Raw genomic sequence first — 26,435 nt, 5'->3', positions numbered from 1 at the left:
TAGACTGTCTGCCAAAAAAAAACTTGTGATTAATTACAATGTAATGCCTCCTGAAAAGATCCACTCTTGAGCTCTGAATGAAATGGAAGTAAAATTTTAAATCTGACAAATAATTAGCCTTGAGAAAACATGCAAATGTAGAAAAAAAACAACATTACCTACGATCACCTCCTCTGCTGCAGTAAAAGGATAATAATAAGGAGAAGATAATCAACGATCAGAAATGCACCATTTTTAACAGATGTTTGGTCAGTATAGGCACGCAAAAACAAGCTGTGAATACAACACTCATATATCACCACCTTTATGTTTATAGTCTATGGCCAAATGTTAGCAAACAAATGCCTATTTATACTTTCAGCAGATAAGAATCAACTTCAACTTGCATAAACTGATTTTTTTTGGCCACTTTTTTGGCCACTTTCCCCTTTTACTCATTATTTCGAAGGCCAATTTTCAAAGCACTGCATCATTATCAGTGTTAACTTCTGGAGGTAAAAAATATACATGAATTCTGAAATGAATCTCATAACTTTATCTCATTTGTCTTTCTAATTGTTCTCCGTATATTTGCAAAATATGAATCAAAAATTCTCATAATCCTGAACAAAAACCTTTGAATGATACCTTCATTCAATGACAGGACAATCAAAATCCCTTTTGAGGACTCTCCTTGTCTCAAATTGAAGAAGCAGGGGGCTGTGGAAAGTCACTCCTGAGGACACAGCGCTGGTGAACACGCATGTGCTCTGTGACACGGTACTGACGGGAAAAGGTCATAGGGCAGCGGGGGCAGGAGAAGGGCCGTACGCCAAGGTGGCTCCTCACATGTCTATTCAGAGAGCCCCGCTGGCTGAAGGACCGGTCGCACAGAGAGCACTGGAAAGAGTGTTGAGCAGGGTTTGACAGATGAGCTGATACATTTGTTGGCATACTGGCTGACAGGGAAGAAGGTATGCAAGCAGACAAGGTAGATGACACAGAGGCTTGCACAGAGTCTGGCACACCAGGAGGTGAACAGACTGTCAAGGTACTGGCATGGTTCTCAACATCTATATGGTTGGAAACCTCCTCTACAACCCCAGCTCTATGTATTACTTTAGCTCCTGGCCTGCTTTGGTCTGTACCAACAGATTCCAAATTTGTTTCTCCAACCCAATATTTAGTGTCAACCTCTGCTACAGATGTTGCTTCATTCCATGGCTCTTTTTCAGTATTCCCAAATCCATTTCCAAATGTTTCCTTTTGGCTGAATGCTTTAGCAACTAGCAACTCAGCAGGTTTGGCACTAATGTCCAGCAGTAGAACCTGGTCTGTAGTCCCTGTAGTAAAGTGCTGCCTCAGAGGGCTGTAACCTGGTTTGGCAAACGTACCAATCTCCTCCTCATCACTGGACTGGTCTGAATGATTAAGAGGGCTAGGGTGGGAGTGTTTGCTACCAGAGTATCCGTGTGATGCCTCATGTGGTAGGCAGTGATATTGAAGATGTCCACGGTAGGATGGCCCCACAGCACTACACGTAGAGTCAGACATGTTGTGGTCCAGAGACATTGTAAAAGTTAGGTGTGGCTCTGTGATCTCAATGTCTGGTATCTTTTCAAGTTTCACAGGGGTGGAGACAGGTTTTGTCATAGCTGGGTCTCTGTTGTGTTCATGCTGGCTAAAGGCATCATCTCTTGAGCTTATCTCAGCTCTCTGCAAGTTTGGGTTCCAATCAGTCTTGAGTCTATCTGTTTCAGCTGGACACCTAGAGTAACTGTGTTCTTCCTTTGCTTCTTCCTCTGAACACAAATCTTCACAGTGCGAGTCACTTTCCATGTCTGAGTTCTGTCTAGGAGGTGGAACTACAGCTCTTGGATCTTGTGAGTGACTAAACTGCTCCTCTGCTGCAGTTGCCATCAAGAGATTGAGGCAATCAAAACAATTCAGTCGCCGATGTTTGGAGGAGAAATCATTAAAACTTTGATACGATTTATATTGCAATCCACTGGTGAAATTGTAGCAATCCTTATCCCGCGGCATTGAATCTTCCCTAAAATGTTCTGTGTGATTCTCACTCTGAAATGAATCAAAATGAGCATGGTGATCATTATGATCTGTCATGTGGGATAAAGAATTGCTCAAATGTTTATCATTCTGTCCAATCAAATGATCTTTATTGGATAGTGGATGGTAAGGATGAGGAGTTGTTGACACTTCTGCCGGCTGGAGCATAGCTGCACTACTGCTGTGACGAATGACAGGCACTGCCCCAGAGCACGGATGTGGTGATGAGGAAGAGGATGAGGAGGAGCACTGTGAAGGCGAAACGCTGTCCTTAAAGTGGGAGATCGGGAGATAATGAAGGGGAGTTTTGTCTTCCTCATTTCTGTTAGTTTGCTTCTCTTGCACCTCAGCAGGGCAAATCAAAAACAAGTTCCTACTGTCCTCAACTTTCCTGTCTAGCTCTTCCTCTATGCCAGCTGAATGAAACAGATCGTTTTGCACCTCTTTGTCCACTCCAGACACCCCGTGCACTTCAGCGATGCAAGGGATACTTTGAATCAAAGCCTGAGGTGTCAGATAAGTTACTTGTTTGCAGTTTCCTGTATTTACACTTCTTTTAGATGTACTACAACAGGTGTTAGCATTGCTTAATGAACTTGCACCATTTTTACTGCTAGTTCGATCTTTGTCATCGCATGTGTCCACATAGGCTGAATATTGATGATCTTCTTTCCCCAGTGATAGTGGCAAATACAAACTAAAGTTGTTGACAGTTTCACTATAAGTATTTGTAATGTCTTTATAAGGCTGATTCTCAGCTCCAGATGAACCATTTGTATTATCTGTAACTTTCACCTTAGTCTGTCGCCAAACCCTTAGAGCCTTCTGCAGTTCATCCATCTGTAGGTAGCTGGCGACAGCGAGCAGATTGTAATACTGGTGCTGGTTGCTAGTGTAGGGCAAAGCCCCTGTGTAAATGTAATCCAAAAGAAGTGCCAGTACAGCATCAGACATGCATGGAACCTGCAGTTCCACCAGGGCACCAGTAGAGGACAAGATAGATGCCAACACCGGACTAGAAGCTGCCAGGACACACCTGGGGGAGGAAAGAGCAACTTGATATTAAATGTTGCATAGTAACCTAAATACAACTCCTAATATACAAAACTAATTTAATATTATGCCAAAATGTACTGGTAGGTGTTTATGTTGTTCACCTATGTGCAGGGTGGAGTTGGCCAGGATTCTGTCTCTGTCTGACCACGCAGTCACAGAACTGAGCTTGTTCTCTTTGAAAGTTCAGACTTGCCAACAGCGACATTGCATGGCTACTAGCTTCCTGGGAGCAGGGATCCACCTAGGGAGTACAGAGCTCCTCATTAGTGGTTATTGCTGCTTAGATGACAAGATCGAACAAAAGAATGGAACAGAAAAAGGTCAAATAAACTCCATTCTGATCCAGTCTTTTCTGTGCTGTATGGTTGAGCAGAGTCTAGTGCTTTCTCTGATTGCTTTACGGTCTGTTTCAACCCAAACTTGCCACTCAAAGCTTAAACAGGTTGATAGACTTTGGAAGGCAATGTATACTATACCTGAATAAAACGTCATGACCTTATTATTAGAGACATTGATTTTCAAGGTTTATCAGTTTTTTTAAAACTACTTTGTAGTTTAGGCAAGATAATAAATGTATACTTTCAATATGCATAATTGATAATAAATGTTTGCAATCAGCCTAAATAACTTATTACAATAACGACTACAAAAAAAGTCCCCTATGATGAGCAAACTGTTGATAATTTTAACCAAAGTGAAAGTCAGAGTTAACAGTAACACAGACTGCATGAACATGTATATCAGGTATAAATGAATATTCTCTTACCTCCATGTTATATAGGGAGAGGAAAAACAAACTCCAACTATCCTGTGGTGAGCAGCGTAAAGCTCCCTGTGTGCAGTGTAGTAGCAGGTCTTGCTTTCAGTTGTATGAAGTAAAAGAACCTGGAGGCTATATAGTCCCAGTCTACTATTTACCCACACTGTCTCATTCGGAAAACAATCACACGCTCACATTGGGAGCTTGGCATGACGCAGAGTGACAGGTGCTTATAAGGAACATCACAATCTCCATGGCCCGTTATGGAGGGGGACTGGGACCAGCCCACAGAGAGCCATTCAGGAGACCACAGATCTGTAGCAAACAGAGACGGTATTTCTATTCGAATCACAAGAAGATGGTACCAGGGAGGACATTTTCTTAAGTTTCTAAATACGCAGTAATTTAAGAGTTGTCATTATGACAGAAATGATTACAGGACAGTGCCTGTCATTTATACTTATGAAAAATGACTTAACTCTCTTAGGGAGCTACCTTTTTTGTCTGTCTCCTGTAGGGGGGTCAGAGGTCATGGTCAGATACAAAGTTGTCTGCAGTATGTGGAAAGCTTGAACTGTGGAGTGTAAGGATGAACCTCTGAACCCAGTGTTGACAAAGCATTATGTGTCAAACTGGATCTGTTATCAAGGCTTTAATTGACTATATTTGTCAACTTTTGAGTCTCCACTAAATTCTGCCATGGCATTGCTAGAGTTACACACATTGCTGATGCACTGAAGAATAAACCTGTGATGTGTTTAAACCGTTCTATGTGTTTTAATTCTACAAGGGGAAACTTCTCCAGTGCCAGGATAGTGAGCCTCCCCTCCAACTGACGCTTTGTTGACAACTCCATACTAAGCCATTTCTCCACCCTTCCACACCATGTGCTTGTCACGCCTCTTAATCTCTGCACTCTAATGTTACCACCACGCCTCTAGCTGTCCGCTGGTCAGTAGTACATTTTCCTTGGCAACTGCGCAATGGAAATGCTACACAGCCCATCACATAGTGAACCATTTTAAACGGGTCGTGTGGCACTAACTGCAAGTTAATAATAACTCATTACACTAAGCTAACCTTCGAGCGAAAATAAATATATGTATGAAATATGTATACCACAAGTATGTTCATAATTTAAGCACAATGTGTACTTCACAAAATTTAGCAGATTACTTAAAAAAATGTTTTAAAGCTGAAATAAAGTAGAAATGAAAACCAGCTTTATACTGACCTTAGTTGTAGATGCTTAATGTAGTGCTTTCAGTATTTGAATGGGTAGAGAGGAAGCAAGGTGACAATGTAATATTGGTAAAACCTAGTAGGTTAAGGTGCAAACCATTTTTGTTGACATATTTATGCTTGTTGAACAGATGTATTGATAAAGTATTGTGTTTTCACTCCCTAATGTTTTATTGCCCCATATTGCATTGAACAGTATAAAACGTAGTTGTCGTAGTTATATTTAATTCACCTGGTTCACGCCACAGTCTCCACTTTGGCATCTCTGATCTTTTCGTTGACTTAGCTTTGGGTGCTTGTGTGTGTGTAACGTTAGCTAGAGGACACAGAGAGAGAGATAGAGATGTGCTTCAGCGTGGTAATAATTTTGGCTATACCAAAACATTAAAATTACCGATAAAGGACCCATCTACTACTACTAATAATAATAATAACACTACTCTAGTCATGAACTTTCTCACCTCGCAGGTTTCCATGAATCGTGGTTATATCTGGACCTGTAGTCGTGCTTCCTGCTGTGGCCCTTCTGACACCCACTGCTACTACCATTATTATTATTAGTCGCATTACTATTATTATTCCCTATATCATTTTTATAATTCTATGTTCATTGCTGCTGTTATTATAAGTAGTCTACATTTTTTCCTTCGTTACTCTGCTTACTACTCTCATTATATGAATAATTTATATAATATACATTGAATGTGTTGTATCTCTGTTATGCTGTTCATTCTGTACACATGACATCTGTTGCATTCTGTCCATCCTGGGAGAAGGATCCCTCCTCTGTCACTCTCCCAGAGGTTTCTTCCTTTTTTCTCCCTGTTAAAGGGTTTTTTAGGGGAGTTTTTCCCAGTGCCGATGTGAGGGTCCCGGGACAGAGGATGTCGCATGTGTACAGATTGTAAAGCCCTCTGAGGCAAATTTGTAATTTGTGATTTTGGGCTATACAAAATAAATTTCATTTCATTGATAACTTTTAAAAATTGTAGTTTTGAATAATTACATTCACTGGCAGCTTGGTGACATAGCTCACGTTCTGAACTAGCTGTGTACTACTCTCCCTTGGGCCCACACACAGCTGCAACTTTTGTAAACACAGGACTGTGTCTATAAAATCTTGTAAAGGCTAAAGGCAACATTGTGTCAATCACATTTTAAACAACTATATTTTTAGTAGGAGTACAGCAGGTCTTACAGCATTTTCCTTCAACAATGATGAAGGAAATTTATAACAAATTTTTGTGGCTTTGGAATCTCAGGAAAATCTTTACCCAACATAGCAAACCTTTGGTCAGAAGAGGGAGACAGACTACAGAAACTTATTCAAAAGAAGCTTCTATGGTCTGGATGCAAAGTATCCTGTTCTCAGTGAGGACTACAGAATATATATCTTTTTCTTTTTGTATAGTCTTGCCTGTTTTTCTCAATGCCTATATTAAGACCTATATATGGGTACCCATCGTACATGTATGATACATAAAACAATATTTTTTTATTCTTTGTAATCTAATTTTATAAATGTGTTTCACCTGTAATGTTATTATTCAGTTCATGTGATTGCCTCTCACTCTGGCTGTTGCTAGTAGATGAGGCCACACCATGTTGTTTGTTCGTTATTATCACTGATGAAGACCTACAGTTGTCAGAAAATGATTTATTAATTTTGTAGCCACTACAAGCTTTTTTAAGTTATAGTTGAAAATAAGCCCAAGTTGTCAAGAAAAAAACAAACTGAAAATGTGTATACTCTGACAATCTGCCTTGAAATAAGGGCAAACAAAAAGTACATCTTCAGAATCTGTATCTGTCTGCATCTTCCTTAAGCGCAACCCTTAGGCCAGATTTTACATTCACATCTTATAAAATCATAATGGGCACTTGGTACATACAGTACATTGAATTGCAAAGCACATGAACAGACACTTGGGGTTATATTTACTATCACTCAAGGTTATATTAACTATTTTTATTATTGAAGCAACTGAGCCAAAATTCTCTGGCACACAAACCTCTGTGTCTGGAGCTGCTGAGTACAAATCTGTACTACCTTCCTGCACAAGGTACAGCACAGGGTCTTGTTCTTGGACTCAACGTGTGTCTGCCAGCATCAAATAAATGGGTAGCTGTTACTTCCACATAGACACACACACCACGCCATACCCAGCAGACTACACACCAACCCTGCTTCTGCAACACATACAATACAAATCTCCAGCTTTGAACTTCTTGTTCCATTTTTACACGTAACATCATCTTCATCTCACACTCTCACACATCCAGAACATTGTAGATATGATATTTGGTGACGGCTATTCTTAGCTCCCTGGCATGACACTGTACACATCAGCTCATCGCTACATTAACACCCTCTCAAAAACAAACACAGTAGCAGCAGATCAGCATTCAAGGGTGACAGTGCTTCTTGTTGGCCTTGGGGTGCATACCGTATATTGAACGTTGAAAAGATCCTGGTTCAATTCCAGCTGGGGATTCTTGTTGTAGTATGTTCCCAGTATTTCTTGTCCGTCTATACTTTTTATTAATACCGACCAAAACACTAGAATAAATGTCAGTGTCAAGATTTTTTTATTTTAAATCCAATGGTTCTTGGATGTGGCAGCAGCAGTTCATTTATCAGATAACCACCGAATCATACACGTCATCCTTTTACTTCGCTTTTAATAGCATTCATGGTTGTAGAACCAATGGAGAACAGACTGGGTTATGACTTTAATGAAGCAATCACGACGATGCAGCAGCAGAAAGTCTTAAGAACACAGTCAACCATCTGCAGGGACACATCCTACATTTTATGGTCCAAATACCTCAAACATAGGTAATAATACGACACTCCTGAATGTTCAAGAGTTGATCTGATGTGAAGCTTTTAGTTACCAAGACCAATAAAAGCCTTTGATTAGTTTAAAGTGCATAACAATCTTCCTTTCAAAATAAATCCCTAAAATAATGTGGACATCCAAACATTAAATCCATATGTGATTCATTTTTTAACTCATTACAAAACCACTCTTCCTGGGAGGCTTTCCACAAGATTTAGTAACTTGCTGCAGGGATTGGATTAAATTCAGCTACAGGATCAACTGCTGAAGTTTGGTGCTGAGATCTTTAGTATCACCCATTTTACTGCACATTTGTCAATGTAAATTACATGGCAATGGGTATGACTGAGGCTGCTGATCCCTCAAATGATTACATTTTCAAAAATAAAGTGCAAATAGCAGAAGTGGTCCAAGTGAGGATTCACATGTAGTGCCTTACAACGGCCTCTCTGCTATGTTTAGTATTTGATATATGTGATCTATTCTTAGATCCTTCTGCATAGACAGGAGTACTAGCTCAAATACATAAAAAAAAAAAAAGTTTATATAACGTGTCAAGGCCATCTGCAACAGAACCTCTCAGATCGAGTCAGAGAATAGATCTCTAGACCAATCACATGCCTCGTTCTCATCATCAAGGAAGTTACAATGAGATCCATCCAGACTCCCCTCTTCAACCGTCTTACTGTCACAATTTTCTGTTCGTGCCACACCTCTCTGTGATGATGTGAGAGTTCGATCCAACAGAGTTCTTTTACAATAAACTCCATCTCCCTGCTGCCCTTCCCTAGAATAACCTAAATTACTGCTGCTGTTTCCACTCTGCATTGTTCTTCTGAGCTTCACACTCAGTCGTGTTTCAGCAGCAGGAGTCGGAGGAATATCGACTTCATTGTCCTCATAATCGTAGACAGTCACATCACAATTACTTGAGTTACAGCGGCGGCTGATCCTTCCAGTTGACCCTGTTTTTGGAGCCCCTCTCTGGACCCTTGGGTGCTGCTGAGCCAGCTGACGTTTTTTATGCTCGTCTGGTTTCCAGAACCTCCTTTCAGGGGTAAATCTGTGGCTTTCTCTGGTGGAAGTCTTACTGACACAGCTTAGTTTACAAAGAGAAGAGGTGCTGCTTGCTGTCCTTTTACTGTCAAATTCAGGCAGATTTCCGTAAACGGCACATGAATCTTGACAGTCAGGTGGCGATCTGATTTTAGCCAATGTCAAGTTTCTGTATGAGGAGGCAGGTGAGCCTCTCACATCAGCTGCTTTAACAATGGGGGTGGACTGAGAGGGAGGGATAAAATCAAGATCCTGTGTGCCTGTTGGAATTAAACCGTCTCTGTTAATGCATTTTTTATTTTTCCGTTTCCGTTTGTCTGGTGTTGAATGTGTTTCCTTTTCACCCCTAAGGCGTTGTTTGTTAGGTGTGGGGAGCAGTGGGCGAGCCTCTGTGGTTGTCCTGACAGTTTCGGCATGTGTGTTTAGTTTGTTTGTGCTCACATCGATAATGAGTGAGCTACTGAATAGGTCTGCTGAACAATTGTAGGTATCAACTTCAAGCTGCTCTTCTTCATTTTCAGAAGACAGAGAAAGAGCTTTCTCATCCTCCTTATTACACTCATGGGAACAAATGTTTCTGGCTTGACTCCTGAATGCACATCCAACCGGGGTCTTATATATCCGGTCAGTTAAACCATGTCTGTCACCTCCATTCGGAACAGGTGTATTGGTGATATCCTGTAATATCTGAGATTGGCTGTCTGTTATCTGTGTGTTACTTTGACAAACAGAAGTTGATTTATGTGAGAAGTTCTTGTCTTGTGACGTGATTTCCAGGTTGCTTCTCGTTTCTTTCCTATTTTGCACATTTAGATGTGGCTCTGTTTCACCAACACTGTCAAAATGTTTGTTATCCTCACACAAAAACTCTGAGAGACTCTCAGAGAAAGGCAAATCTTCCCAAGCCAAGGAGCTTGACAAAAATGTTTGGGTGAGTTTTCTGGTAGAAAAATCCTTCTCCTTGGAGATGTTGTGGCCAGGTGGGGGGGGACTGGAACCAGCGTTTAGGATGTATGCGTTTCCAACAGCTTTCTCAGTGGATGAGCATGGGTATTTGGCAAATGATGGACTACTGGAAGTACTGCACTCTAAAGCAAGAAGAGGTGACAGCGCCTTTTCCTCTGTAACTTTATGATTCTCCAGGCAGCCTCTCTGTGGATGATGTGGTGTTTTTTTGTTTTCTGTCGGCTTGCTGTTCTCATCTCCACTGTACAAGATACTGCAGCCTTCCTCCTGCTCCGCCGATGAAGTAATGAGTCCAAGTGATTGTTCCCATGGAGGGGTGGGAGTAAGGGTGCCATCTTGGTACTGTGACCTAGGACGAAAACAAAAGCAATTCAAAAAACTGAAAGGCACATGTGAAGTATTAAGATAAGTAATAAGAAGTATGAAGATAAGAATCATGTAAAACTAGCCTTACTTTACAGAAAATAGAGAGAAGCAAGAGCAGATTTAAATAAGTGAGCATCCATCCATAGTGAGCTAACCTTATCTCCCATCTTTTTGATATAACTCAGAAAATAAAGACCTTCAGAATTATTCTATGCAATTTCAGTGTGTTGATTGATTTTTTTTCTTACATTTAAAAGAAAACCCTTTCAAGTGAGGGAAAAACTTTTATAGCCACAACTGCAATTCTAAGGAGCTCACAAGCCTAAACTGAGCTCAGATTTAGATTCTGTATAACATATAAATAGGTCAACAAAATAAAATCAGATGCCCAGGCCTTAGCAATGCTACCGCTCTCCATTTCATATTTAACCCCGTTCCCCGTGGAGCAGGAATCAATTTGGCTATCAGCCATACTTGTTGCTGCACGTAATTGTTTGTCATTATGTTAACCAGTCAAAATATTGCCATTATAAAGGATATTATTTTAATTTTCATCATAAAAATTTAAAATTACAATTTTGACCACTATTGTCGTGAACGATATGATACACCCCTAACATACATACATGTATGCATGCATACATACATATAACTGTCATTACGTGGTATGCAAATCAATAGAGGAACAATTCCTAATCCCTTGCAGAACAAGAGGATCAGGAATTGTTTAGCAAACTAAAGCTGCTTTTGGTTACTTGCATCCCAGTTAAGAGTAGTGAGGAGTCAGCAATGACTGTACAAAACATTCACTAAATTATATTTTGCAAAGAAGTGAATCACCACAGAGAGAGAGGCCCTTGAGCATAGTCATAATGGAGCACCAAAAAAAATTGGCGTTTGGGTCCAGTAATATACAAGATTAGCCCTGGACAGACACCGAACACTCAGGCTACGCTTGGAAGAGATAATTATCAGATAGAAAGCAATACTTATCAATAGCTTCTTAATGTCATTACCTTTGTGGTGACTGGGAGAGAAGACCTGAGGCGGATAGTGTGGAATTATTGAAGCTGCTGGCTGGAAAATGGTGAGGAATCAGCAGCAGGGTTGCTGGGGGTCTGAAGGTTTTGCTGGGATCGGTGGATCCCAGCTCGTATTCTGCAGCTTTCTGAAGAAGGGTCTGATAATAACTGACCACTGTGCAGCCTCCCAGGCCCATAGCTTTGGGGAGGATCATCTGACTGGCAATAAAGTGGACTGCTTCTTTACTGCTGGAGCCATTTGCAACAGGTACTCCTAACCAAGGCCGACTTTCTGTTTCAGTTACCTAAAAGGACAAAGACAAGACCAGGGATGGTTAAGAGAAAGCAGCCTGAATACAAAACAAATTCACTTAAGCACAAATTTTGGACATGTTCTTCAAATACACATTATGGTCGGCCCATCACTTTGGTCCAGACTGAAATATTTAAATAGTAGTTTATAAAAGTATAAAAGGAAAAGTACTCTTTGTGCGACCAAATGAGCTCTTTAGTTGATCAATTATTATACATTTTATTATATTACTATAAGCCTATTAATGCAGTAACACATAAGATGCAGTTTAGTGTTGAAGCTGACAGCAATAAAGCAAATCTCATTCAATTGTTGTATTGTTGGAGGGTTTAATTAACTTTATAACAATGTATATTATTTCATAAAGCCTGCACATATCAATGTTGTCAAATAAAAAGTACAATATTTCCTTCTAAAAGTTAGGAGTGGAGTAGAAAGTAGTATCAAAAGTGAAATCTAGTAAATTTACTTAGTTACTTCCCGTCACTGATTAATGCCATGCTGTACCAGAAAGAAAAAGGGTGCGACCAGTGAGAAAGTCGGTATTACTGGAAAAGTTGTCTGGAGCCCTGTACAGGCATTCATGGTTTCCAGAGGATGAATGCTTAAAATGTCTTTGACAACCGTTGTGAAATTTGGTACAGACGTCCACATTCCCCTAAGAATGAATTGTAATCTCTTTATTCATCCCTTTACATTCCTTTAGCACCATCATCAGATGAAAATATATTTTTTCCAATACCAGCAAAACTAATGACATTCGCATCAGCCTCAGCTTGGTGTTATGCGCTATGTTTGAGTGCTAACTTAGCCGTTAACATTGCTGTAGACTCTAATTTTGAACAAGATACATACTAAACAGGTTGTTATCAGTTGAAAAAAATAACTTGCCAGAGCTCTCTGGTGGGCAAACCATGAAATGGTTACACTGTTTCTAAATTACCACAAAAAAACCTAGGCAGTTCTGTATTAAGATTTTTGTTACTTATTGGCCAACATATACACATTAACCTAGAAACATATATATATATATATATACACACACATATATATACACATATATATATATATATATATATATATGTAATAAGCTAATATCAGCTAAGTATAGCAATACATAATCGCAATTGTACCTTTATACCAAAGATGAAATGTCTGCCAATGAAACAATCCTCCACAGCCTTCATCAGCAAAGTGGATCTGGTTGATGCTCCATCCAAGTTCTCCACCATCCTACAACATTACAGAAACAACAGAAATCCACAACTTTTTACTTAACTGGCAAAGAGAGAAGACACTGATAACAAGATAAGCTTTTTAAATGTGCCAACACTGGTAAAATAAACGTGTGTGTTCCATCTGACCAACATAGGGTTCACCACAGTGTTTTATACCAGAGTTACGTCAACTTACCTGACACAAAAACGTCCACTAACATCATAATAGGTTGATACATTTTCAAAAATTAAAACATTAACCTCCAGGTAAAAAACAGCAGTGGCACTGTTTCACACTGCAAATGCCAGATATTTAATGCTAATAATAGTGTTGTATAGGGCACAGTCTTGAGTGAAGAGATCGTAAAACTGAAACTTTAAAAGATCTATGTGGCAATATTCCCCCGCTCAACCTTTTCCATGTGAACCACTGTAACGGACAGTATACTATCACCCAAAAGCAATGCTGCATGTGGCCCAGGAGGTTTCAAGTGAACAAACCACAGAGACACTCATGTTGCTTATTATTATGCTTCAACTTTGTGTCAAATTGAAATCTTACCCGAATAACAGATGTTCATTTCTAATATGAATACAAGACTGATGGAAGTTGACAGAGTAATAAGTGCAAACATTTTGAGTTGCTTGAAAGATCATTCCCCGTGCTCACCTCTGTAAACCCCTGGCATGAATGCCAAAGAATGGGTTCAAACAGGCTCCAAACACTGTGACTCCAAATATGCAGCTGTCCCGGGCCACCCTCAGTGAGAGGCGATATCTGTAATCCACCTGTTCCCTCAGACAGCTGTAACCACACTTGGAGCATCTGAATCTGTGGTGGACGGACAGAAAAGTACAGGGGGAAATTGTGACGATGTGGGAGTGTGTTTTATAGAGTCATGGGTATATTTGCAATACAATACAGGTCCTTCCTTCCAGCTGCTGTCAGGTTGCCAACTCTGCTCCCAGCAGACCACATGACACACGACACGTGCAATACAATACACTGTGCAATTATAGTTATAATAGTTTTTCTGTCTGTACATATAATATTTCAGTTATTGTGGATTCTTTACTGTTTTTTTATTGCTTATTTATAATACTTGTTTTTTTATTTTATTTGATCTTTTTCTTCTTTTACTAAGTCTCTTGTTTGCACTATAACCTATGTTGCTGTAATCCTGTAAATTTCCCCGCTGGGGGACTAATAAAGGATTATCTTATTTTATCTTATATTTTCTGTTTTAAGCTCATTCAGATACAGCCTTTATATAGTTAAACTAACAAAATAAAGTGCTGGTATTTATTTCAGTTACCTCGGAAAACGTTTAAGACTAATTAGTTACAGTAAGGTTGTGTTTATACAATCATTAGACCCACTGGTTCCACATTCACGCCTGAAATAACTCTTCTTCGTTGGTTGTTGGTGTTTTTACCTCGTCGTGTCCTGCTGCTCAGCATCAATCCTCGAGAAGCAGTCTCTGCAGCACGGATAAAACACGCAGGCATCCTGCAGAGACAACACAACACAATGCACCAGAGCCCGTCTGACAGGCATTCAGCCAACCTCAACGGAGAGTGACGTGGAGTCACTCCGAGGCATGGACACTCGGCTAAAGCTAGCAGGCTAACCTCAGGCTAACTAAAGCTTCTCACACAACGACGCCTGAGGGTGTGTTAACTTAATGACACCTGTAACCACGGCAACGTTTACATGAAGATAAAACCAAATGTGGATCGGAGCTAAAAACACACATACAAGAACAAACTAGAACTGTTCACCCTTCACGTCTCTAGCATAGACTGTCTCTGCTCTACGGACTTCTTCTGCTTGTTTTGATTTCCCGGCGGTTGGAGAGACAGTTTGGAGGCGCATTGTCGCCCCCTACTGGATGTGACGTGAAACACACGATTCGCAGTAAAAAAAATGATAATATAAAAATAACATTTTTTACTGATATGTTTCTTGATACAGAACCAGTCTAAAGTTTGGACACACCTTCTCTTTCAACTACTTTGAAGAATCTGAAATATAAAACATATTCTGGTTTGTTGAGCATTTGTTTGTTTACCACATAATTCCCTATGTGTTCCTTCATAGTTTGGATGTCTTCAATATTAATCTACAATGTAGAAAAACCATTGAATGAGAAGGTGTGTCCAAACTTTTGACTGGTACTTTATATTTTACTTACTTATAGAAAGAGAAGAACAATTATCCAAGGGAAACAAGATAAGAGCCTAGCAATGTATTCTATCCATTTTACTGTATTTTTGTGTCTGAATTGTACATTACGCTTCCCTAGAATACCAATGTAACAGAAGAATATTTGATTATTTGGTCACATTAAACATACTAAAAGCATTAATGTTACATTTCTCTAATAGAAAAAAATGGCCTGTCTTTGATACCAAACGTAATTTCAAAATGCAACTTTATTTTGTCTTGTGAAGTCTGGCAAAGAATGATGCAAACATTCAGTTTTATGAGTGGCTGTACCATCTGATCCCGTAGATATCCAAGATAATAAAGTTATAATTGATGAAGCATGGACTTTATATTACAATACTATAGTATTTGAGGTTGTGTGGTTCTGAATACTGCAGCCGTTCATTAAAAGAAAAGACAATCTTACTTTTTCTCCTTTATTTCCTTGATTTCATGTTACACACAACATAAGGTTAAATCATAGGTTACATTCAGACATTTGGTAAAAACCATAAGTTTGCTACCATATTAATTCTAGTAATGCACGGCACAAAAGTGTTACAAATATGTTGATCCTCGATTATACCAAAGCTACCACATTTCTCACTACATTTCCTGGCAGAAAAAAATATATAGAAAAGATTTTGGTTTTATATACCATAAATAGCAGTAATCTACTGAATATACTTTGTGTGTATATGGGGCTATAAAAACAAGTGGAAAAAAACAGATCATTCACCCTTACATGGTGATGTGATATATTCTGCAGTGAATGATGAGCGTAACCATAGTCCAATTTATGGTTGTTGTTTTCTAAAACAGCCAGAAATGTGGGTGTTTGTTACCACAGAGGTGCTCTGGTCAGCACCCCCTTCCAGCTACGAGAATCCGCCACCTTAAACAAAACAAGGAAGTGTGTGAAAACATGGAACTGAAAAATAATGACATGCCGTAAGAAACACTTTCGGCATGTCTGCAGAAACAATGAAGAAACTAACATAATACATGAAAACTATTCTAGAGAGTGCTTCTGAGACTGCTGCAGCTAAATATTTAACTATAACTTCTGGAAAATTGCAATTTCCGATGTTTAAACGTTAATTGGATAAGTTACTAAAAACTATTTGATCAGAATGACTCAAGAGAGAAAAACTCCAGCAACACCTTCAACACCTTGATCAGAATGACTCACCTGCATTCTTTTATGAAGAAATCTCAACTTCTGGCTGAGACATTCAATCTCCTGCAACAAGACAGACACAAAAGTGTTACACAGTCAGGTGGATGTGGAGATACACTATCAAGTTGATATTGTCACATTTTCACAAACAAAATCAGTCAAATAACATTTCCCATGAGTAGGTTGTCAGGGGTGTCCACTGGATACGGTGGAGGTGGTGGGAGACAGGAGGATGATGGCCAAGCTATCATCCCTGATGAACAACACCTCTCACCCCATGCAGGACACCCTGGCAGCTCTGTGCAGCTCCTTCAGCCACCGGCTGCTTCACCCCCGGTGTGTGAAGGAGAGGTATTGCAGGTCCTTCCTTCCTGCTGCTGTCAGGTTGCACAACCAACTCTGCTCCCAGCAGACCACATGACACACGACACGTGCAATACAATACACTGTGCAATTATAGCTTTAATAGTTTTTCTGTCTGTACATATAATATTTCAGTTATTGTGGATATTTTACTGTTTTTTTATTGCTTATTTATAATACTTGTTTTTATTTCATTTTATTTTTATCTTTATCTTGTCTTTCTTTTACTATGTCTCTTGTGTGCACTATACCCTATGCTGCTGTAATCCTGCAAATTTCCCCACTGCGGGACTAATAAAGGATTATCTTATCTTATCTTATCTTATCTTATCTTATCTTATCTTATCTTATCTTATCTTATATGCATCAATATGTGATGTTTTTTTGTTGTTTTCACTGCTGTAGATGGCCCAGAGAAAAGTTCAGATACCTGGCTTAGTTTTTCGTTGCGTCTGAGTTTGATCTGAGGCAGAAGTTCCTCAAGTCTCTGAATCTGAAATAAACATGGAATCTTAAGTCAGGATCTGGCAAGTAATAAAGCTTTACAATCAAGACAGAATTAAAATGCCATGAACAAATAGTTAGTTCTAAAAATGTATGTATTTACAATAGAAGAGGCAAACTTCAGCTTGCCCTAGTCACAAAAAGTCTTAAGATGTTCTATTTGTGTCGCATCATTTTTTTTGTATCTACTCAAAATTCAAAATGCTGAGCTAAAAAACTTAACCAAACAATTATTAACACTATTACTTTTTTGTTTGTAATTTGTCTGAAGAGAAAGGACTTCCCCCTTACAAGAGAAGATGTATTTTTGTATCGGCAGTGTTTTTTTTAATTAAATAATCTCCTCATTGACACTTTTAAAAGATACTGAATGGTTATTTCAAAGGAGTGCTGGTTGAACAAAGATTGAGGTAATTTAATGTTGGAGCAGCACTGCTGAATGAATCTGGATGAATAACGTTTATTTTTACAATCAACACTTGAAATGATGAAGCCACTTGCAAATGAGAAGGTAGTACCAAAGGTTAAACCATAAACCTACCCTCCTGTCAATATTTTGTAGCCTGGTCTTCATGCTCTTGTTGATCACAGTCATGGGAATGGTTCTGGGCTTGGGACTCACTGGGAACAAAAACATCACAACTGTTACAGATATAAAGAAAACTTGCCTTTCCTTAAGACAGAATTTGTGTTTCACTTAAAGGAGTACTATCACATTTCTGCAGCAACTACCATGTGTTCTAAAGCACAAAGGAGAATACAATATACAGTACCAACAAATCCAGATGCTTATAAAACCTTTTTAGCTGTGGACAGATGTGTATATAGAACTATGATTAGCGATACTGTGTTGCCTTTTTGCCTCCTTTGTGACTCAAAATGTATTTAAAACCCTTTTTAGTTAAACATGTACTTCATGTAACCAGGATTTAATTCATAATCCAAAGTGATATTTATACAGACAATTATTTCATCTGCTTTAACAAAATAGTATTTACGCACTATAATGTAGTTGTATGCAGCCATGGGGACCATAAAGTGTTTATTAATGTACAGTATTTGTCAATAACTTCTGTTGTGATGATTTATTTGCATATTATTACAGCTGTGTTTTGTTATATTGACATTTATTATCTGATCATATGGATGCCCAGAGTCAGTTATCTTAGCTTAGCACCCAGACTGGATACAGAGGGAAACAGCTTATTAAATCTGCCCACCAGCATTTTATAAAGATAACATATTACGTCATATCTCGATTTTTAATCTGAACAAAAATCTTAATGGAAAATTATTAATTAATGGATGAAACAAACAGTATATAATATATTAGTAACAAGTTTTCAAAGGAGCTTTTTACATGTTGCTATTCTATGAACGCGATGGGTTATGTAGGAGCCCTGATGACAGACCCCACTCAGGATCTGGACCCACAGTTTAAGAAAACACTGTCAAAGATAAAAAAAGCGACTCTACTCTTACCATGCTGAAAGATCTTGGCTACCTCCAGCACATGAGGCCTGTGGTGAGAAAACACACGTCACCAGTTGATATAAATAAGTAATTTATAAGAGTATGCGCTGATTAGATGTATAGACTTAACTGTGCACAGTGAAAGACTCCTTACATGTGCTTGCTGTTTGCAGGGATCGAGCTGTTCAGAGGAATCAGACAGCCGCGGTGGTTCCTTATCTGCGAACAAACCAAAGCACAGGTGATCATTTGACAATTTCAGCTACAACCAAAAACAGATTTCTTTCTTTCTGTTTGACATATTCTGCAGACACATGCATTTCAGTATTAGTAGTAGGCTGTATCTCTAAGATTAGGACCAAAGAGTCATAGTACCTTGAATATGACATGGGAGGAGTTCAGCCCAAAGGTAGTGGCGATAATCTGAAAAAAGATTTAATATGAAAATATACTACATCAAGGAAAACACAAATCTTTAGTTATTTCTTCATCTTTTATTAATTATCTTTAATATTTATTATATGATCTATTTTAAAAGTAAACAAAAACATACTATGTAGGTACAATAATAAAAACAACAGGTGGAGTTCACTTGCGCACCTGTGTGATCATGGTGACATCAGCTGCAGGAGGAATGGACACTTCTCGAAGAGCCACCACTCTGTCATCTGCAACGGACACACACATGAGATGCTACCCCTTTCTAATATGACAACCTTTAAAAAAAGTGTTATCTTTATTAATGACACCAGACAATCTGGCAGAACCAAAACATCTCAAAACAAAAAGTAAAACTATTTCAAATATTGGAACGAAACCATTGTGACCGATAGAAAAAGTTGACAATGTACAGAGTGAACACTGATCACTTTGGCATTAAAGAGGGCGGACACAGAATCTCACCTCTTACTGTACTGTGAGAAATAACTATTTAAGACAAGTTTTCTTTGAAAAATATATATTTTATAAATCCATCTCCCAGGTCCTCAGAGACTGACATATTTATGTGAGGAGAAATATCAATGTGTAATATCAGCTGCAAATATGGTGACTGTTGCCATACAGTTAGAGGTGATAGAAGCTTTATAGTAAATGTTTCTAAATGATTACATCTGTAAAAGAGTTTGTGCATTGAAACGGTATTTGCTATATAGGTATTATCTATTTCATTTTCTTGTTTAAAGCTCAATAATGTGTTATTTAGCTTTGGCAATAATGTAACTGCAACAATCATGCCAATACAGCTAATTTGAATTTAAAAGCCACTAATGACAACAATCTTTAAACCACTGCAATGAACAATTACACTTTTGACCTCATGGAAAACCTATTTCTTAGAGTATCCCTTCCGGTCAAACGTGTGTTTTACTTAATGCGTCTTTCTTTCGCTGTAGCATATAATATATGTTTGATATTTGAAAGTTATTTTCACATTAATCTGCTGAAAGAGTAAAGTATCTCTCTAATCTCTCTTTTTCAGATGGGAACATACAAATATAATTTTGTGACATCACAGCTACTGGAAGCCAATCACGCTCCAGTAAGCCATTTAGGCTACATCCAACACCAGTGTGATGTGGAAACATTAAACCTTCAGTACACATAAAATAATGGACTTTAGAGAAAAGTAGGAGACAATTTGTGTCCAGTATTTAAACTTTTGACATATAGAAAATATTTGCATCTTCATATACTATTTTTTTTTTAAGATGGAACAGGAGTAGATTTCCTTTAAAGATGTTTTAGTTTTGTGGAAAAACAGATAATAAATACCAGTCATAGGGCTGGCTGTAATCATTTCGTCAAGCAGTAATCCCATATTCAGATTAAATAGGTGTTTCATTCCCTCTTTCAATGACTAAACCTGAGATGTGGGCACTCAACAGTCAAATACAGCTGTTACTCTCCTCTTTGACCATTTATGGATATTATGTTCACTATCTGCTCCTGAGCAGTTACTGAAGTAAAAAGAAAGAACAACATGAATGCATGAATAATGTGAGGATGCTGGATTTAAACCACGTCCATGACAAGAATATGAGCGCTTGTTGCCACGGACACAGACGCAGACGGACACAAACAGAGAGCAGTGAATAAAAAAAAATAATCAATCTACGCTTTTAAAGTCATAAAACGAACCGTTTTTGTCAAGTCGTCTCAGAGCGAGCCAAGCCTTTGATTCACGTGGAGATCTGTCAAAACTGACGTTAGACATTTTAATCATCAGAACAGCAGCAGGAGACACGAGAGAAGCCTACTTGTGACTTCCTGTTGGGGACTTTCAACATAAATCTTTATAAATCTACTCTGCACTCCTATATGTTAATTATGAAGTGCCTAAACCACGCAGTTTAGTCAGAAATAGGCTGCAAACTGCAACAAAAAAAAAATGAAATTTGGTAACCCAAGACAGGTCAGTTTGTTAGACAAATGTTACGTTAATTATTTTAGTCTGTTTTAATTATATCCCACATGCAAAACACTGATTCTCCAATAGATGGAGGGATTACGCCTTACGTATCCTCGTTGGTGTAGTGGACAGTCACCACCAGTCACGGCGGGGGAGAACGGGGAGTTTCTAATGTCATTATAACATTACAGTCATTTAGCAGACGATTTTATCCAAAGCGACTTACAGGAAGTGTATTCAACATAGGTGTTCAAGAGAACTACTTGTCACCAGAAGTCATAAGTGCATCTCCTTTCTTAAACAAGCATCTTAAAGCATAAACCAGAGCAAAAGTACAGTGCAGAAACAAACTAATACGAATACAATAAGTGCTTAGATTGTTAAGGTAAAAACAAACAAATGTCTCACCATTTGTTGTGTTGTGGAGCAGAAAACCAAATTAACATTCATAAAATATACACACGGTGTTTGCGATTGTGAGATAGATTTGCCACATTAGGGTTTCCCATTGCTCTTCAATTTAAAGCTTCCCTTGAGCATCTAATGTTACAAAGCTATTAAGGAAAATGTGGAAACTTGAAACCTAGAATTTATACCTTTGACGTAAACAAAAATATTTGTTTCAATTTAAGCCCTTGGTTATCTAATTATACATGGCTATCAAGCTACATCTAGTAGGCTAAATGTTATTTGTTTAGGTGGAGCAATCTGTCTATTTGACAAATCTCATAGCATCATTGGGAATTGTTCGCTAAAATCTAGAATAAACAAGACATTGATTTACAATAAGCAATAGATATTCTCTTAAAATGTAATATGTGTAGTATGAATGTTCAAACAGTGTGACTACACTGCTACCCGTTTAATTGTGTTGAGTATGCAGTTCAGTTGTAGTTCATTGTATTGCAGTGTTGTATATAGTGTAGTTGAATTATCCAACAAAACTGAGCAATATTTGTACATTACTTCATGTCAGTAGAACAACCTAACCTAAGAACTGTATTGAGAAATAAACCTCTTCTGTTTCTAAAAAATGTAAACTGTGAACATTGTTCACAGTAGACACTGAAGTTTATGAAGATGCTGTTCAATACATAAATTAACTATCTCCATGTAAACTCCAGAAATAAAAGCAACATGCAACATGTGAAGCAAGTTGTCAATGCCTATGCTTCACTCACAATATGAAACGTACACTTATTTGCAATTTACATAAACAACATGAGCATTTTAGGTAAATTCATCTTTATAATCGTGATGCTGCTAGTTTGTAAATAATTTCTATATGACTGAAGTAACAATAAAATTACATTATACACATGTTGCACTTTATAAAAAAGGTCAGAGCAGACTGTATCTGCTGAGGAGACTGAGGTCCTTTGGAGTGCAGGGAGCACTCCTGAAGACCTTTTTCGACTCTGTGGTGGCATCAGCCATTTTTTATGCAGTGGTCTGCTGTTTTTCACGGTACCGGTACCGATAGCTAGAGGAGGTTGAGCCGTCTGGGAGCTAGAGGAGGCGTCCCGGTAGAATCCCGGTGACCGGGAAATAGGTTCCGGCGATCACCGCGCATTGCATGCCGGGTAGATTTTATTTATTTATTTATTTTTTTAAATTCAATAACTTTATTGAGACATTTGTTCATATATATAAAACACAATATATGTATATATATATATATATATATATATATATATATATATATATATATGTATATATTTACATCTTTGTTTAATGTTTTATTATCTTTATTTAATGTTTCGCGTTTGTCACAGTCGCGGTGCAGTGACGTCACGTCATGATGTTTTCACGGATGTTTATCTGGACGGCTCATCCTCCTGTATACCGGTGTGCCGGATTACCGGTGTTTTTCACGGTACCGGTACCGGTGGACCGGCCGGCTCAACCTCCAGCCGGTCTTTTAGCACACTAAAACGGCGTAAAATGACCTCCAGCAGCCCAGGGAGGAAAAAATAGCAGGCGCTTTCCGGAGGATTTTAGTGCTGAAATCCGGCTTAATCTGTCTTTTAAGGCAGTGAAACGGCGTAAAATGACCGGCATCACAGCGTCAAAACACCCGCAGCAGAGTGCTCCAAGTCAGGGTAAACTCTGGGAGTGACAGCGGGTCTTTTAGCACACTAAAACGGCGTAAAATGAACCGAAACAACCATGCTGCTCCATCCGCCTAAAAATGACCGCGACCGCCGGCTGAAAACGTCCGTAAAAGAGAGCATGAAGTGGCTAAACAGTGGTGCCATCAGCCTGTCTCTCCATGCTGCTGAATCCGCGTGAAAATGACCGCGACCGCGGGCTGAAAACGGAAGGATAGCATAGCTAGAGGAGGTTGAGCCGTCCGGGAGCTAGAGGAGCCGTCCCGGTAGAATCCCGGTGACCGGGAAATAGGTTCCGGCGATCACCGCGCATTGCATGCCGGGTAGTTTTTATTTTATTTTATTTTTTTAAATTCAATAACTTTCTTGAGACATTTGTTCATACATATAAACGAAAGATCATTATCTTTATTTAATGTTTTATTATCTTTATTTAATGTTTCGCGTTTGTCACAGTCACGGTGCAGTGACGTCACGTCATGATGTTTTCACGGATGTTTATCTGGACGGCTCATCCTCCTGTATACCGGTGTGCCGGATTACCGGTGTTTTTCACGGTACCGGTACCGGTGGACCGGCCGGCTCAACCTCCTATAGCTAGCATAGCTAGAGGAGGTTGAGCCGTCTGGGAGCTAGAGGAGGCGTCCCGGTAGAATCCCGGTGACCGGGAAATAGGTTCCGGCGATCACCGCGCATTGCATGCCGGGTAGATTTTATTTATTTATTTATTTTTTAATTTTAATTTTTAATTTTTTTTTTAATTTTAATTTTTTTTTTTTTTTTTTAATTCAATAACTTTATTGAGACATTTGTTCATACATATAAAACACAATATATTTATATATATATATATATATATATATATATATATATATTTACATTTTCAAGTTCTTATTTTTAAGATCTTAAGTTGATGCCACGAAGGCTGAAACATCATCTATTATCTTTATTTAATGTTTTATTCTATTTATTTAATGTTTCATTATCTTTATTAAATGTTATATTCTCTTTATTTAATGTTTCATTCTCTTTATTTAATGTTTTATTATCTTCATTTAATGTTTTATTCTCTTTGTTTAATGTTTTAATATCTTTATTTAATGTTTTATTCTATTTATTTAATGTTTCATTCTCTTTATTTAATGTTTTAATATCTTTATTTAATGTTTTAATATCTTTGTTTAATGTTTTATTATCTTTATTTAATGTTTCGCGTTTGTCACAGTCGCGGTGCAGTGACGTCACGTCATGATGTTTTCACGGATGTTTATCTGGACGGCTCATCCTCCTGTATACCGGTGTGCCGGATTACCGGTGTTTTTCACGGTACCGGTACCGGTGGACCGGCCGGCTCAACCTCCAGCCGGTCTTTTAGCACACTAAAACGGCGTAAAATGACCTCCAGCAGCCCAGGGAGGAAAAAATAGCAGGCGCTTTCCGGAGGATTTTAGTGCTGAAATCCGGCTTAATCTGTCTTTTAAGGCAGTGAAACGGCGTAAAATGACCGGCATCACAGCGTCAAAACACCCGCAGCAGAGTGCTCCAAGTCAGGGTAAACTCTGGGAGTGACAGCGGGTCTTTTAGCACACTAAAACGGCGTAAAATGAACCGAAACAACCATGCTGCTCCATCCGCCTAAAAATGACCGCGACCGCCGGCTGAAAACGTCCGTAAAAGAGAGCATGAAGTGGCTAAACAGTGGTGCCATCAGCCTGTCTCTCCATGCTGCTGAATCCGCGTGAAAATGACCGCGACCGCGGGCTGAAAACGGAAGGATAGCATAGCTAGAGGAGGTTGAGCCGTCCGGGAGCTAGAGGAGCCGTCCCGGTAGAATCCCGGTGACCGGGAAATAGGTTCCGGCGATCACCGCGCATTGCATGCCGGGTAGTTTTTATTTTATTTTATTTTTTTAAATTCAATAACTTTCTTGAGACATTTGTTCATACATATAAACGAAAGATCATTATCTTTATTTAATGTTTTATTATCTTTATTTAATGTTTCGCGTTTGTCACAGTCGCGGTGCAGTGACGTCACGTCATGATGTTTTCACGGATGTTTATCTGGACGGCTCATCCTCCTGTATACCGGTGTGCCGGATTACCGGTGTTTTTCACGGTACCGGTACCGGTGGACCTCCAGCAGCGGCTCAACCTCCTATAGCTAGCATAGCTAGAGGAGGTTGAGCCGTCTGGGAGCTAGAGGAGGCGTCCCGGTAGAATCCCGGTGACCGGGAAATAGGTTCCGGCGATCACCGCGCATTGCATGCCGGGTAGATTTTATTTATTTATTTATTTTTTAATTTTAATTTTTAATTTTTTTTTTTTTTTTTAATTTTTAATTTTTTTTTAATTCAATAACTTTATTGAGACATTTGTTCATACATATAAAACACAATATATTTATATATATATATATATATATATATATATATATATATATATATATATATATATATATATGTATATATTTACATTTTCAAGTTCTTATTTTTAAGATCTTAAGTTGATGCCACGAAGGCTGAAACATCATCTATTATCTTTATTTAATGTTTTATTCTATTTATTTAATGTTTCATTATCTTTATTAAATGTTATATTCTCTTTATTTAATGTTTCATTCTCTTTATTTAATGTTTTATTATCTTCATTTAATGTTTTATTCTCTTTGTTTAATGTTTTAATATCTTTATTTAATGTTTTATTCTATTTATTTAATGTTTCATTCTCTTTATTTAATGTTTTAATATCTTTATTTAATGTTTTAATATCTTTGTTTAATGTTTTATTATCTTTATTTAATGTTTCGCGTTTGTCACAGTCGCGGTGCAGTGACGTCACGTCATGATGTTTTCACGGATGTTTATCTGGACGGCTCATCCTCCTGTATACCGGTGTGCCGGATTACCGGTGTTTTTCACGGTACCGGTACCGGTGGACCGGCCGGCTCAACCTCCAGCCGGTCTTTTAGCACACTAAAACGGCGTAAAATGACCTCCAGCAGCCCAGGGAGGAAAAAATAGCAGGCGCTTTCCGGAGGATTTTAGTGCTGAAATCCGGCTTAATCTGTCTTTTAAGGCAGTGAAACGGCGTAAAATGACCGGCATCACAGCGTCAAAACACCCGCAGCAGAGTGCTCCAAGTCAGGGTAAACTCTGGGAGTGACAGCGGGTCTTTTAGCACACTAAAACGGCGTAAAATGAACCGAAACAACCATGCTGCTCCATCCGCCTAAAAATGACCGCGACCGCCGGCTGAAAACGTCCGTAAAAGAGAGCATGAAGTGGCTAAACAGTGGT

At 38.6% G+C, this 26,435-nt stretch overlaps 2 protein-coding genes across 2 annotated transcripts; both read right to left on the bottom strand.

The window, feature by feature from the left end:
• Nucleotides 1–6,756: 6,756 nt before the first annotated feature.
• ddias (DNA damage-induced apoptosis suppressor) lies at nt 6,757–14,606 on the bottom strand. Its single transcript, XM_054615090.1, has 5 exons — nt 14,324–14,606; nt 13,558–13,719; nt 12,804–12,903; nt 11,352–11,662; nt 6,757–10,318 (listed from the first exon to the last, which is right to left on the bottom strand). Exons 1-5 carry the CDS (start codon nt 14,443–14,445, stop codon nt 8,527–8,529), a joined length of 2,487 nt encoding a protein of 828 aa, XP_054471065.1. The 5' UTR covers nt 14,446–14,606; the 3' UTR covers nt 6,757–8,526.
• Nucleotides 14,607–15,545: 939 nt separating this feature from the next.
• Nucleotides 15,546–20,848, bottom strand: si:zfos-1056e6.1 (uncharacterized protein LOC107988029 homolog). Its single transcript, XM_054620422.1, has 9 exons — nt 20,756–20,848; nt 19,217–19,284; nt 18,992–19,039; nt 18,771–18,835; nt 18,626–18,663; nt 17,685–17,764; nt 17,070–17,132; nt 16,289–16,339; nt 15,546–15,991 (listed from the first exon to the last, which is right to left on the bottom strand). The coding sequence occupies exons 1-9, from the start codon at nt 20,838–20,840 to the stop codon at nt 15,938–15,940; spliced, it is 552 nt and encodes a 183-aa protein (XP_054476397.1). The 5' UTR covers nt 20,841–20,848; the 3' UTR covers nt 15,546–15,937.
• Nucleotides 20,849–26,435: the final 5,587 nt, after the last annotated feature.

Source organism: Anoplopoma fimbria, chromosome 2, assembly GCF_027596085.1.
Source record: "Anoplopoma fimbria isolate UVic2021 breed Golden Eagle Sablefish chromosome 2, Afim_UVic_2022, whole genome shotgun sequence".
In the NCBI taxonomy this organism is placed as follows: domain Eukaryota; kingdom Metazoa; phylum Chordata; class Actinopteri; order Perciformes; family Anoplopomatidae; genus Anoplopoma; species Anoplopoma fimbria.
The sequence above is the reverse complement of the archived record's forward strand: the minus strand, read 5'-3'. Positions and strand labels throughout refer to the sequence as shown.